Source organism: Lucilia cuprina, chromosome 6, assembly GCF_022045245.1.
Source record: "Lucilia cuprina isolate Lc7/37 chromosome 6, ASM2204524v1, whole genome shotgun sequence".
In the NCBI taxonomy this organism is placed as follows: domain Eukaryota; kingdom Metazoa; phylum Arthropoda; class Insecta; order Diptera; family Calliphoridae; genus Lucilia; species Lucilia cuprina.
This window is the reverse complement of record NC_060954.1, coordinates 43,430,797-43,445,140: the sequence shown is the minus strand read 5'-3', so window position 1 is coordinate 43,445,140 and position 14,344 is coordinate 43,430,797. Positions and strand designations below refer to the sequence as shown.

Genomic DNA, 14,344 nt, shown 5'->3' with positions numbered 1-14,344 from the left:
GTTCTAGTTCAGTTCTAGTTCAGTTCTAGTTCAGTTCTAGTTCAGTTCTAGTTCAGTTCCAGTTCAGTTCTAGTTCAGTTCTAGTTCAGTTCTAGTTTAGTTCTAGTTTAGTTCAGTTTAGTTCAGATTAGTTCAGTTCTAGTTTAGTTCTAGTTTAGTTCAAGTTTAGTACTAGTTTAGTTCCAGTTAAGTTCTATTTTAGTTCTAGTTTAATTCTAGTGTTTGTATTGAGTGGAACTATTTAATAAACTAGATCAAGGCTCAAATATTAGATAAGTTCGTTGATCACACACTAGTTGGTCAAAAGACTAGTCCAATAGCTACTCTAGGAACTAGTCCATAGACCAGTCATTACGTTGCTTAGTTTAGAAAAAGTCTAGCTAATAGCTTAGAGTTTTATTATGTAAATTTAGGAAAAGCTGTTAAGCACTTTATTTAATTAGCTTACCATATAAATATATTACATTTAAGGATGATTTTATTATAAATATAAAAGGATGATTTATATGAAATTCTGAGACGTTTTCAGGCGGATAATTATAGGTGTCCTGGCCTTTTAACAAAAATAAAATAACTAAGCTTATTACACAAAAAAATATCTAAAAGCTTACCTAAGAATGGATCTAGTCCAGCTGATTTTTCATCAATACTAAATGTGGCATTTGAAATGACATCTAAAACTTGTATGTTTTTACCATCGCACAAATGATTAAACATTCTGGACATGCCCAACTAGCAAGACAAAATTTGGGCACAAAATCTTAAAGAACTTTTTTTACTTTAATAACTTACCATTTTTAATTCTTCTTTTAGCGATATCTCAGCAAAAATGTGTATTTTCGGCATTACAACTGTTATCCATTGATGCTTTAAATATGAATCAACTCCATTGAGAGGAAATAGTTTTAAATCTTGTTCTAGTTCTATTACTCCTCCCTGAGTGTTTGGTAATATAATCACTAAGGAAGTATCGCCATCACTGTAGGGTATTTCAACAGCATTTGCCTTTAATTCAGGAATTTCGCCATATTTTAAATTTGCCAAAAGAGTTAAGACATCAAAACCAATTTCTTCACCCTCGATAGTATAAAAGGCTCCTTTTGCCGTAGAGGCGAAATTGTATAAAAATAAACTCTTAAAATGGATCTCAGTAGATAAGAGTAAATGTGTTTTAGAACTGAGTGTCTCTATATCACATATATCAATACTTGGCCAACCATCAATAGTATCTCCAGCAGTCAAATCAATTTTTTCTATAACGTTTTGCCGGTCCAATACTGAAATATGATTAGACATTGTAAAGAGGTGACTGAGTTCTAATTGCCTTAGTTGCCCTAAATAAACTGATGTAATAGCCTGGATTGATTGGGAATTCAAACCTAAGTTGTCGGTGATTTCATAGGCAGAATCTTTTTCAGCATTCACGCATAATAGAATCAAAAGTGTTGCTAAAGGAAATGGCCCAACTAACTGATCTTCTTCTTTTGGATGGGAGTCGCATACTTTGTGAAATAATTGTTCTCCGAAGTTTTGTAGCTCGGCAAGAATGTCTGCTGTAGATGTCAGGGGTAAAGCGAGCAGGAAATTTAAAACCAAAAATCGATTATGATTGTATTCTGAAAATATATGGAAATACGTTGACATTATAAAGAAATTAATGTACCGACATCAATCGGCTAACATATCTTAGATACTGAACACTTACTAACAATTAACATAGTTCTGTTATTCTAACTTTTATTTTAAGAATATTAATAATGTGACTAAATAAATTAATATGCATTTGTATGGAAAAAAGTTAGTTTAATTTGAAATAGAAAAAAAAATATTTCAAATAATTTCCATAGAAAAGTTTTATTTAAAAATTTTACTTAAGACCAAATATAAATCAAACAAGAAAGTATAGTAGTCGTTCTTGATCGAATATGTAATTGATACTTATTATCGATGCAGTTAGAACAGGCCTGATAATAATCCAATATAGTTAAGACTGTTAAACAATATGTAGTGAAGACTCAAGATCAGTATATATTCAAAATTAGTCTACAGTCACGATAATAGATAAGTCTATAGTCAAGACTATAGATCAGTATAGAGTCAAGACTATAGATCAGTCCATAGTCAAGACTATATATCAGTCTATAGTCAAGACTATATATCAGTCTATAGTCAAGACTATAGATTAGTCTATAGTCAAGACTACAGATCAGTCTATAGTCAAGACTATAGATCAGTCTATAGTCAAGATTATAGATCAGTCTATAGTCAAGACTATAGATCAGTCTATAGTCAAGACTATAGATTAGTCTATAGTCAAGACTACAGATCAGTCTATAGTCAAGACTATAGATCAGTCTATAGTTAAAACTATAGATCAGTCTATAGTCAAAACTATAGATCAGTCTACAGTCAAGACTATAGATCAGTCTATAGTCAAGACTAAAGATCAGTCTATAGTCAAGACTATAGATCAGTCCATAGTCAAGACTATAGATCAGTCTATAGTCAAAACTATAGATCAGTCTATAGTCAAGACTATAGATCAGTCTATAGTCAAGACTATAGATCAGTCTATAGTCAAGACTAAAGATCAGTCTATAGTCAAAACTATAGATCAGTCTATAAACAAGACTATAGATCAGTCTATAGACAAGACTATAGATAAATCTATAGTCAAGACTAAAAATCACTCTATAGTTAATACTATAGGTCAGTCTATAGTCAAGACTATAGATCAGTCCATAGTCAAGGCTATAGATCAGTCTATAGTCAAGACTATAGATCAGTCTGTAGTCAAGACTATTGATCAGTCTATATATCAGTCTATAGTCAAGACTATTGATCAGTCTATAGTCAAGACTATAGATCAGTCCATAGTCAAGACTATATATCAGTCTATAGTCAAGACTATATATCAGTCTATAGTCAAGACTATAGATTAGTCTATAGTCAAGACTACAGATCAGTCTATAGTCAAGACTATAGATCAGTCTATAGTTAAAACTATAGATCAGTCTATAAACAAAACTATAGATCAGTCTATAAATAAGACTATAGATCAGACTATAGACAAGACTATAGATAAATTTATAGTCAAGGCTATAGATAAATCTATAGTCAAGACTATAAATCAGTCTATAGTTAATACTATAGGTCAGTCTATAGTCAAGACTATAGATCAGTCTATAGTCAAGACTATAGATCAGTCTATAGTCAAGACTATAGATCAGTCTATAGTCAAGACTATTGATCAGTCTATAATCAAGACTATAGATCAGTCTATAGTCAAGACTATAAATCAGTCTATAGTTAATGCTATAGATCAGTCCATAGTCAAGACTATAAAACAGTCTATAGCCAAGACTATACAACTGTCAATAGTCATGATTCGTGGCTATAGATTAGTGCATAGTCAGGAGTATAAATCAGTCTATAGTCAATTCTATAGATCTGTCTATAGTCAAGACTATAAAACAGTCTACAGCCAACAGTAATGACTCATGACTATTGATGAGTCTATAGATAGGACCAAATTTTATTCGATGGTCAATACAGCAAACTAGTCTATGATTAAGACTATAAATCAGACTACGATCTAAACTATATTTTATAGATAGATCAGTATATAGTTAAGACTATAGACCATCTATACACAAGATCATATTTAATTCTATTGAAAAAAACTATAGATCGATTTATAGTCCAGACATTATCAGATCTGTTTATAGTCAAGTAATTTAGATCCGTTTATAGTCAAGAATACAGATCTATAGTTTTATCTAAAATAATAATTCAGAAAATAAAAAAAATGTATATATTTATAATACATTATTTCACAATTTTTCCCATAAAATATATATCGTCTTCATCTGATTTGATATAAAAAATAAATGGATGATCTACAATTATTTCTGGGACTTCCTCCAGATATTCCTCGTCATCAGCTTAAAGTGAAATAAAATCATAAGTCAATGTTCCAGAGAAAATCAAATTTAAACATAATTAGTAAATATCATTATTATAAAGCTCTTACGGATATATGTGTCTTCATCCTGGGTTCGGTTATTGATTTCAAATGATGCAATATAATCGAATTGCGTAACCTTTATATCAGGCATAGAATCGCACATTTGTGTGAACATGCTGGCCATGTCCATCTGTTTGGTAGAGAATCAAATAGTTTAAAAGTTAAAAAAAGCAATAATAGATAAACATTATCTTACAATTTCAAACATATCATACAGAGGAAATCTCACTTCAACCTTTAGGGCTGGCATTATAAGTTTAAGCGTATCGTTGTTTAAATATTGATTTATATTACTGAGTGGATATCTTTCCAAATTATCTTGCAATTGTACTATACCCTTACGATCGTTGGGAATTAAAATCACCAAATAAGTATGACCATCATTGTAAGGCACTTCAACGGCTGTAGCGCTTAAATAATATATCTCCCCATATCGTATTTGAGCTGTATGATGTAACATTGTCTTAGCAATCTTATCGCCATGCAGAGGATAGAAAACTCCCTCGTCAGTCTTGGTAATACTATACAATAGCCGGTTCTTAAAGTGAACGTTTGTGTCAATTATTATATCTACTTTAGGTGAATCCGAAACTGGAGTTCCTGATGGAGTCTGGATATTTGCCAATTCTTCAGAATGAATACATACATAATAACCTGACCAGGACTTAATAGCTGTATCCACAGACATTATAAGATTTTCCGAAATATGTTCATGATATACAAAGCTTATATTAATTGACATATCAAAAAACTGCGATTGATTCATTTTTTCGAATAGATTCAAATAAGATTCACGCAATTTATCGGTAGGTTGACCGGCCAAATCTAAATGTTCGGTAATTTCGTAAGCAACTTTTTTTTCAGCATCCATGCGTAATAATATTAAAATTGTGGCTAATGGAAGTGGGGATATAATATGATTTTCCGCAGGTTCATAATTAGATAATGTAAAAAATAATTCTCGACCAAATTCTTCTAGACCTTCTAACTTTCCTCCTGCGGACATGGGCAAAACCAGAAGTAGATTTAAAAATAGAAATTGCAATTGTCCTAGAGAAAAAAACAAGAAAAGAACAAATTTATTTAAATAAAAAGAATTCCCAAAAACTATACCTTTATATTTCATGTTTATCATCATTATTAAGTTTCATATAACTGTAAAAAATTATTTAAGTAATTAAACTATTGTGATTCTTTAAATGAACTAAAAAATGTTTTGGTTTACCCAAAGTTTAATTTTATTAAATAAAACGACATGTGTGACTAATATAATTACTTGATTATAGTATGATTGTATGCTAATAAAAAAAATAAAATATTATGGTTACCAAATGGTGGTCTGTAGCAATATTCTAAATAGTTCATGAATAATATTAGAAATTATTTAACTGATCAATAATAGCTTGTAAAGTTTGTGCAAGCAGGATGGACTTTCGCAAACACCACGAATTTTTTGTTGGGACTAAAACTAACATTCGTATAAAATCGTACTACTGATCGACGAAATACATATCTACTACAAAACGCTTAAGATAGCTATTTTCAAATTCTACGTATGGATTCGAGTTCTTACATTCTTGTGAGATCCAACTGACTCAGAATAAATTAACACTGCTTACGCGAAAAACTACTGATCGAGCGATAGTCAATGTATGTATTCTAAATAATCCATACTAAGTAAATCGTTTCTTATTCATAATCGATTTCGACTTCAAGCTACAGTATTCCGGATTATTTATTGACGAATAATTAGATCATTGTTAATATTTATAGAAAATTATTGATTTGATTATAAATAAAACTTTTGATTTATAAGTCTATAAACTGATCAAGGCTTTCTAACAATATTTAAAGCTATAGATCAGTCTACAGTCAAGACTATTGATTAGTTTATAGTCAAGACTATAGAGCAATCTACAATCAGGACTGTAGGCTGATATTCGCTATAAATTTAAGATCTATTGTAATAATTAAAGACATGACTATAGTCAAGACAAAATATCAACTTATAGTTATGACTAAATTTCGCTCTATAGTTAAGACGATAGATCAGTTTATTAGACTATTGAACAGCCTTTTGTCAAGACTACAGATCCGTCTATAGTCAAGACTATAGATCCGTCTATAGTCAAGACTATAGATCCGTCTATAGTCAAGACTATAGATCCGTCTATAGTCAAAACTATAGATCTGTCTATAGTCAATACTATAGATCTGTCTATAGTCAATACTATAGATCTGTCTATAGTCAAGACTATAAATCGTTCTATAGTCAAGACTATAGATCCGTCTATAGTCAATACTACACATATATCCTTCTATAGTCAAGACTATAGATCCGTCTATAGTCAAGACTATAGATCTATAGTCAAGACTATAGTTCCGCCTATAGTCAAGACTATAGTTCCGCCTATAGTCAAGACTATAGTTCCGCCTATAGTCAAGACTATAGTTCCGCCTATAGTCAAGACTATAGTTCCGTCTATAGTCAAGACTATAGTTCCGTCTATAATCAAGACTATGGTTCCGTCTATAGTCAAGACTATGGATCCGCCTAAAGTCAATACTATAGATCCGTCTATATTGAAGACATTTTAAAGTATTTAGTTTTTTCGTCTATATGGACTTTAAGTCTATTTTCAAGATTATAGATCAGCTTATAGTTATAACTGTCTATAATTAAGACTGAAGATCCGTCTATATTCAATACTACAGTCAACAACGTCTATAGTCAATACCATAGATCCTACCATACTCAAGACTATAGAACCGTTTATAATAAAGACTATAGATCAGTGTTTAGTAAAGACTGTAGACTGATATAATGAATGAACTGTAGTCATGGCAATATAATGATATCTGTTCAAGACTACAAACTAACAAAGAGTTTAGACTGATATATACATAGCTGTGGACTTACAAAATAATGATTTATAGTTTCTGATGTTCTGATTCAATGATAACTATAGACTGATTTGTAGTCTATACTATATACTGATATTGGTCAGACCTATATAAAGTATATAATTAAACAATATTTAAAAGTATATCATTAAACAATATCTAAATGCCAGGCTATAGATTGATATTTGTATAGTCATTGCAATATTTGTAGACGATTATAAAGCATCAGTAAATAAGACTTTAAAGTTTTCTATAGTCAAGAATGATCTTACTATAGACAAGTCTGTAGCAAAGACTGATCCGTAGTCATAACAATGATCACTATTCAATAATGTAAACATCTTTAAAGCCACAACTTTAGATTAATATATAGACAAGATTGATCGATATTTAGTATTATAGACAGATAATTAGTCACGGCTATGGATTGATCGTAGACGAAACGGCTTTTAACAGGTTTACTCATTAACAAGTCAATACAATTTTTATTTTCTTTTAATACAATTATTAAATAATATTCTTTTCATAAAACCTTAAGTCACTATTTTGCCCATTAAATATATATCATTTCTAATCGATTTTACTAGAAAAATAAATGGATGATCAACACGAATTTCGGGAATTTTCGCAAGTGTTGCCTCGTCATCATCTAAAGAAAGAAAATAATAGAAATAATTTCATTATAATTTACAAACATTAGAAAAGTTGCGATGTTTCGAGATCTGTAAAAAGAAAATCTTAAAAATTAACATATTAGAAGTAAAAATCGGTACTATCGGTACTCCAAAGGGATCAGCCACGATAATGGTTTTTGTGTGAGTTGAACTTGTTTTTAGAAGTCGAATATACGTTTTCAGATATTGATAGCATTCCAATTCGAAATACTTGCTCTTACCTATAAAAGTTTCAGCTCCAGCTGTTTGTTCATTAATACCAAATGAAGAGCTAAACACAATGTCGCCAACTCTAATATGAGACGTAGTTTCACACAGGCGTTTAAACATGCTACCCATTCCCAACTGGAAAGGTCAAAGAGAAGACAAACACAAAATTTCAAAAATTAAAAAAAAAAACCGACAACTTAAAACTTACCTCTATCAAACCATCTCTTACAGACATTTTGACATGGGTCTTAAATTTCGGCAAAATAAGTTTGAGACGATTCCGCCTTAAATATGAATTCATACTACCCAAAGGAAATACCTTTAAATGCTTTTCTAACTCTCTTATACCCATGGGGTTGTGAGGTAGAAAAATTAATAAGAAAGTATTGCCATCACTGTAGGGTACTTCAATAGCTGTAGCACTCAGTTGAGGTACCTTGCCATAACGTACTTCTGCTATATGATTCAACATTTCCTTTTCAATCTTATCGCCATTATGTGTATGGAAATAGCCCCTGGTAGATGAGGAAAGACTATAGCGGAATACATTATTAAAGTGCATTTTAGTTTCTAATAGTATATCTGTTTTATGACCACTATTGGTTAAATCGGCTGCTTTATAACAAATCCGATGAGTTCTCCAGACTTTGATGGTATCGCGTATACTTAATTTCACAGTGTCTACTACAATTTGACTTGTCACTATTGAGATATTATTTGACATTGTAAAGTATTTAGTTTTTTCCATTTTTCTCAATAGGTTATCATAATTTTCTTGAATAACTTCATTAGCTTTGCCAATTAAACCTAAATAGTCACCGATCTCATAAGCACTATCAACTTCAGCATTGGCACGTAATAAAATTAAAACAGTTGCTAACGGTAAAGGTGTTATCAATTGATTACGTTGAGGTTCTGTAGAGGCTAAGGCGTAAAATAATTCCTGACCAAAGTGTTCCATATCAACCATATCTGTTGCTGTTAACTTTGTAGAAAGCAGAATTATATTAAAAATTACTAATACTAAAAGTTTGTAAAGAGAGAAAAATAAAAAATATATCATTGGATAGCTTTTATATACAGAAATTGTTATAATATTTCATTACCTTTATGTTTGCAGTTTGTAGCCATTTTTTTTATTCGTAAAAAATATGTTAAGTTGCTCTAACTTCGGTCTTAATGCAAATGTTTTACTTAGTTTTTCTCACTTGTTATGAAACTTTAGCAGTTGGAACAGCATATCAAAAGTGTGACTAAATAATTTATTTTATTAGTCTACGTATTTTTATGGAACTTATAAGACAAGCCCTACAACAATCATCATGTTTTCAATGCATGTTATTATACATGTTGTTATACCCTACAATGGATTTGGATGTGTAATGCATGACAATATTGGTTCCACAAACACCTTAAAGTAGTCCTTCTCGACCAATTACTATCAGATACAGCGGTACTGAAGAGCCTCCTTGGACCCTAGTCCCTATTAAAAACCTCCTTAAAAATTTAACCTTAATATCCACAGTTTTATTAAACAATAAATGGCTTAAGTATATCTGAGGCATTGTACAATTTAACTTATATGCTTTATTAGCATACCCTGAGTACTTCGCTACCCTAACTTAAATAAAATACATACAAAATTCACTAAGGTCCCTATATTTTAAATTTTATTTTCAATATCGTAAAATAATCAAAAAGTACTATCGGAAAAACGAAAAAGTACAAAAATTTCTCTCAATAAATTCTCATTTAATAAGAACCGTGTGTTCCGGTTAACCATTATAAAGAATCTAAAGGGTACAATTTGAAGAATAGAAAAGTACCAAATAGTTCCCACTTCCAGAATATTATTCAGCCAAGACCATGTATGTTAAAATTAATGTTCCTAGGTTGTATATTTTAAAAAATTAAAAAAGTACAATTAATGAGATAAAAAGTACTAAAAAGTTGTCTCTTAAAGAATCTTATTCAACGAGGACCGTATATGTTTAATAACCATGTGTTTTGAGTTCATATTAAAGAACATACATAGATTATCATTTGAAGGAAGAAAAAGTACCAAAAGTGAATTACCTAAGTGGAAAGTACTAATAAAAAGAGTACAATGTTTCCCCTTTTCGCTTAGACATATAATTTTTCGAGAATTAAGTTTACAAAATGTTCTGTATTTAAATCTATATATCACAGATAAAACTCAAATGGTTCAAATCTGCATTTGTTTCAGAAAAATTGTGCTTTAAAAAGGTACCAAACAATTTACTCGAATTTGGTCCTATAAAGGCCTTAGTACTCGAATTCCAAAATAATATACCAATAGCTTATTTTGTGTGAGAAAATAAACTACTTTTTAATTTAATAGGAATAATACAATAAACCGAAAGTTTTAAAAAAAGTTTTCTTAATGTGCTAAAAAAGTACCATAAATACAGTTGTATCCCTTTTACACCCAAAAAGGACTGAATTTCAAAAAAAAAAACAGGTGTCTCATAATTTTGGGAAATGTATCCAAAATATTTATAAAAAATTGATTATATTAATTAGTTCAAAAGCTATAAAGAGCCAAAACCGGCCCAAAATCACTTTTGTTACACATTTTTACCCCTTAAAAATACGAACTTCAAAAAAGTGCCAGACACCCATCTGCTCATTATACCCTACACCACTATAGTGGGGAGGGTATTATACGTTTGTGCTTATACGCTTATACGTTTTTGAGTCGATTAAGACATGTCCGACCGTCCGTCTGTCTGTCCGGCTGGCTGGCTGTCCATTTAAACCTTGTGCGCAAGGTACAGGCCGCAATTTTCAAGATAATTTAATGAAATTTGGACCAAGCATGTTTTTTGGCCTATTAAAAATAGTTGAAATCGGTCCATTATTTCACCTAGCCCCCATACAACCGTACCTCCCGATTTGAACTTTTTATGACATAATTACGTCAAATATTCTGCTATCTCTCTAAAAATTGGCACAAATAAGTTTTATATAAGTATAAATGACACTGCTGAGGATCGCCCCATATTTGACCTATATAAAGCCGCATTTAGAAATTTTAGTTTTTTTTATCAATAAATTGCTTAAATATTTTGGAATTTTGGTAATATTCAACATAAAAGTTTCTTTATAAAAAAATTAAAAAGTAAAATATACTCATGGTGTAGGTTATTATATGGTCGGCCATGCCCGACAATACTTTCCTACTTGTTTTAAGAGTAGATACAGGTGCATTTAAAATATTTCTTGTATCACTAATATTGTGAGAGATAATTAAGAAAACCTATTTTACCATTTTTTCCCGTTTGGGCTGTGCGATTTTGAATCAGTCAGTCAGTAACGCTACCCTTTTATATATAATATATATATATAATATATATAAATATATATATACTATATATATATAATATATATATATATAATTATATATTATTATATATAATAATGTATAGAAGATTGTAATCCGCAAAAGTTCGTTAGTTAGTTAGTTAGTTGGTTGGTTAATTGGTTGGTTATTTGGTTAGTTAGTTAGTTTATTAGTTAGTTATTTAGTTATTTAGTTATTAAGTTATATAGTTATTTAGTTAGCTAGTTAGTTAGTTAGTTGGTTAGTTAGTTAGTTAGGTTAGAGTTAGTTAGTTAGTTAGTTAGTTAGTTAGTTAGTTAGTTAGTTTGTTAGTTAGTTAGTTAGTTAGTTAGTTAGTTAGTTAGTTAGTTAGTTAGTTAGTTAGTTTGTTTGTTAGTTAGTTAGTTTGTTAGTTTGTTAGTTACTTAGTTAGTTAGTTAGTTAGTTAGTTAGTTAGTTAGTTAGTTAGTTAGTTAGTTAGTTAGTTAGTTAGTAAGTTTGTTAGTTAGTATGGCGAATATTCCAAGATCTTTGTTATATACAATTTAAAATTTTCTTTTCTTTATAATTTAAAAGTATTAGGAATAACAATATTTATATACATTTACTGGAGCATAACTTATACAAACACATACCTAAACACATACGTATTTATATATGTATATAATATTGTTTTTTAATTTTTAAATAAATTTAAATTCAGTATTTTTATGTGCAAGTATGCGAATTGTAAATTTATACGTGTCTTAAACATGTAAAAATTAAGGCAAACATTTTCGTACATCCTCAATATTCTATTCACATTTTCAACAGACTTACACATGAATTGCTACCGAAAAAAAAATATTTAAATGCAACTTAAAACTAAAAATGTAAAAATAAAATCGACATGCAAATACAGCCGTGGGTGTGATACTGAATATGATGCGAATATCCTAACATGTTAAAGTTTTACAATTTTTATATGTTTTTTATTATTTAGCAATTATTTGTTAGTTGGCTACTTGGTTTTTTTTATAGAATTTCTATTGCTATAAAGTCGAATTAATTTTAATAAAAACTAATGACTTTATTTGTTAGAGTTTTTAGGCAAAAATTGGTTTAACATAACTATCATAACTAATGATGGTGAATTTTAAATAAAGGTGTAAAGTTCATAAGGGATCGATATGATAGAATTCTATAGTTCACTTTAATGTAAACGTTTTTTAAAATCAATAAACTCATGTTCCATTTAAAATAGTTAAATACATTTTTATTATATTATATCCAAAACTCTCTATCTTAAAAAGCTCATGATTTGATCAAAGCAAAAAACTGCTTTGCTAAGTAAGTTATTTTATACCTTTAAGTAAGAATATTTTAGTTTGTTCGATGAATATTTCATTAAAATCTAAGATAGACTGTAATGAATATAATCTCTGGATGTATTTTCTTATAAACTTGAGAATTTTATGTTTTAGAAAAAAAAACATATGTACCTACACCTGCATCGATTGTTTTACAATTTTGTTAATTTTTTCTTTATGCAAAAGTATTTTTTTTCTTAAAATTTGTTTAGTCTTTTGTTTCATATTTAAACACATGTTTAAGTATTTATTTTAGACAAACTTTTTACAAACATATTTAAACAAATACATGTAAGTATTCTCTATCAAAGATGCAATTATCTAAACAGCATAACCCAGCAACAACTTAACTTAAAAAGTCATTAGTTAAAAAGCTAACTTAACAGTCTTTCATCACTAATATATTTGTATTTTAACTTAATACCTTAACACGCTTACAAATAAGGAGTTAAATAAGTCATTACTACGCACACTTGCAAATAAATAGCTTAGCGAAAAAAAACAAATCAGTTGCTTATCAATTACATTACTTATATGTCACTTATTATTAGTTTACTTAAAAGTAATGCAGTTGCTATTAAGTACATATTGTTGAAAAATAACTTGTAGTATTAAGTTTTTGCTGGGACAACTGCATAGCATATTTACTTATGTATATGCATATACATATTTGCATTCAGTAGTTTCGAATGAAATAAAAATCCTAAACAATTCAGGGACAAACCAGTACTTTTATAGATATATAAACTATAAACTTCTTTTATTACAATCCGACTGGATAATAAAGGTTTTCATGCTCAAAACTTAAAGAATAAATATCTTATAATTATGTTGTAGTTGCTCGAAGTAGAAAAATGTTGTGTCGAATTGCAGTAAATGTTGTTTGCAATAATATGTTACATATACTATGATGATAATCGTCATTCCACAGTGGTTAAGTAATGACTTATTTAAAAAATGAATCGTAAAAAGGAACTTCCGAAATCTGAAAGCAACAAGAATAAGAAGACTCCTTTCTCTCTGAGGTTATTAAGCGTATGGTATACAGCATGATATAACCGACGAGCGGCACAACATCACCAAATTGTACGAGAAGAATGTGGCGAATGTAGAGTTAGTGGCGATGATAATGAAATACTGAAAATTATCTTCTGTCCTTATTAAAGGCTTTGTTCAAAGTAGATCTAAACTTTTTGAAGCGAAGTTATACCGAATATAATATTTTTAAGAAACATTAATAGGATAATTTTGAAGAATTCCTTTTTTTATTATAGACATTTAACCACTGTGCATCCTAACTTTATGTTCATGAAACACGTTTATTATGCGTGACTTTTTGCAATTTTATATTATTAGTTTTGAAACTAGTAAATATGAACATTACAGGAGTACGGTGAACATAAATATTAAAATAATATTTATTTAAAATAATGGGAGTTTTTTTTAAACAGTACGAAAGGGTTAACTATCTAATCTATGCAACAGGCTATACTCTAGACCTTAACTAAACAATAGGATACTTATATATAAGACAGTAGACTAAACTCTACAATAGACTGGACTATACCATAGACTAGAACATACCATAAACTAGACTATATACTAGACCATAGACTAGACTAAAGGCTAGGCTATAGCCTAGATTATGGACTAGACCAGAAACTAGAGCATAACCTAGAATATAGAGTAATCTATAGACTAAGGACCCATAGACTAGACTATAGACTAAACTATAGACAAGACTATAGACTAGACTATAGACTAGACTATAGACTAGACTATAGACAAGACTATAGACTAGACTATAGACTAGACTATAGACTAGACTATAGACTAG

The 14,344-nt window shown here is 29.6% G+C and overlaps 3 protein-coding genes across 3 annotated transcripts; all 3 read right to left on the bottom strand.

The window, feature by feature from the left end:
- Positions 1 to 411: 411 nt before the first annotated feature.
- On the bottom strand, positions 412 to 1,644 carry LOC124420630 (antichymotrypsin-2-like). The gene is made up of 4 exons (XM_046954113.1): positions 1,380 to 1,644; positions 793 to 1,277; positions 612 to 732; positions 412 to 553 (listed from the first exon to the last, which is right to left on the bottom strand). The coding sequence occupies exons 1-4, from the start codon at positions 1,642 to 1,644 to the stop codon at positions 432 to 434; spliced, it is 993 nt and encodes a 330-aa protein (XP_046810069.1). The 3' UTR covers positions 412 to 431.
- Positions 1,645 to 1,725: 81 nt separating this feature from the next.
- Positions 1,726 to 5,153, bottom strand: LOC124420629 (leukocyte elastase inhibitor C-like). Its single transcript, XM_046954111.1, has 5 exons — positions 5,141 to 5,153; positions 4,224 to 5,077; positions 4,034 to 4,157; positions 3,838 to 3,944; positions 1,726 to 1,734 (listed from the first exon to the last, which is right to left on the bottom strand). The coding sequence occupies exons 1-5, from the start codon at positions 5,151 to 5,153 to the stop codon at positions 1,726 to 1,728; spliced, it is 1,107 nt and encodes a 368-aa protein (XP_046810067.1).
- Positions 5,154 to 7,439: 2,286 nt separating this feature from the next.
- LOC111675225 (serine protease inhibitor 42Dd-like) lies at positions 7,440 to 8,831 on the bottom strand. Its single transcript, XM_023435952.2, has 3 exons — positions 8,024 to 8,831; positions 7,827 to 7,950; positions 7,440 to 7,580 (listed from the first exon to the last, which is right to left on the bottom strand). The coding sequence occupies exons 1-3, from the start codon at positions 8,783 to 8,785 to the stop codon at positions 7,465 to 7,467; spliced, it is 1,002 nt and encodes a 333-aa protein (XP_023291720.2). The 5' UTR covers positions 8,786 to 8,831; the 3' UTR covers positions 7,440 to 7,464.
- Positions 8,832 to 14,344: the final 5,513 nt, after the last annotated feature.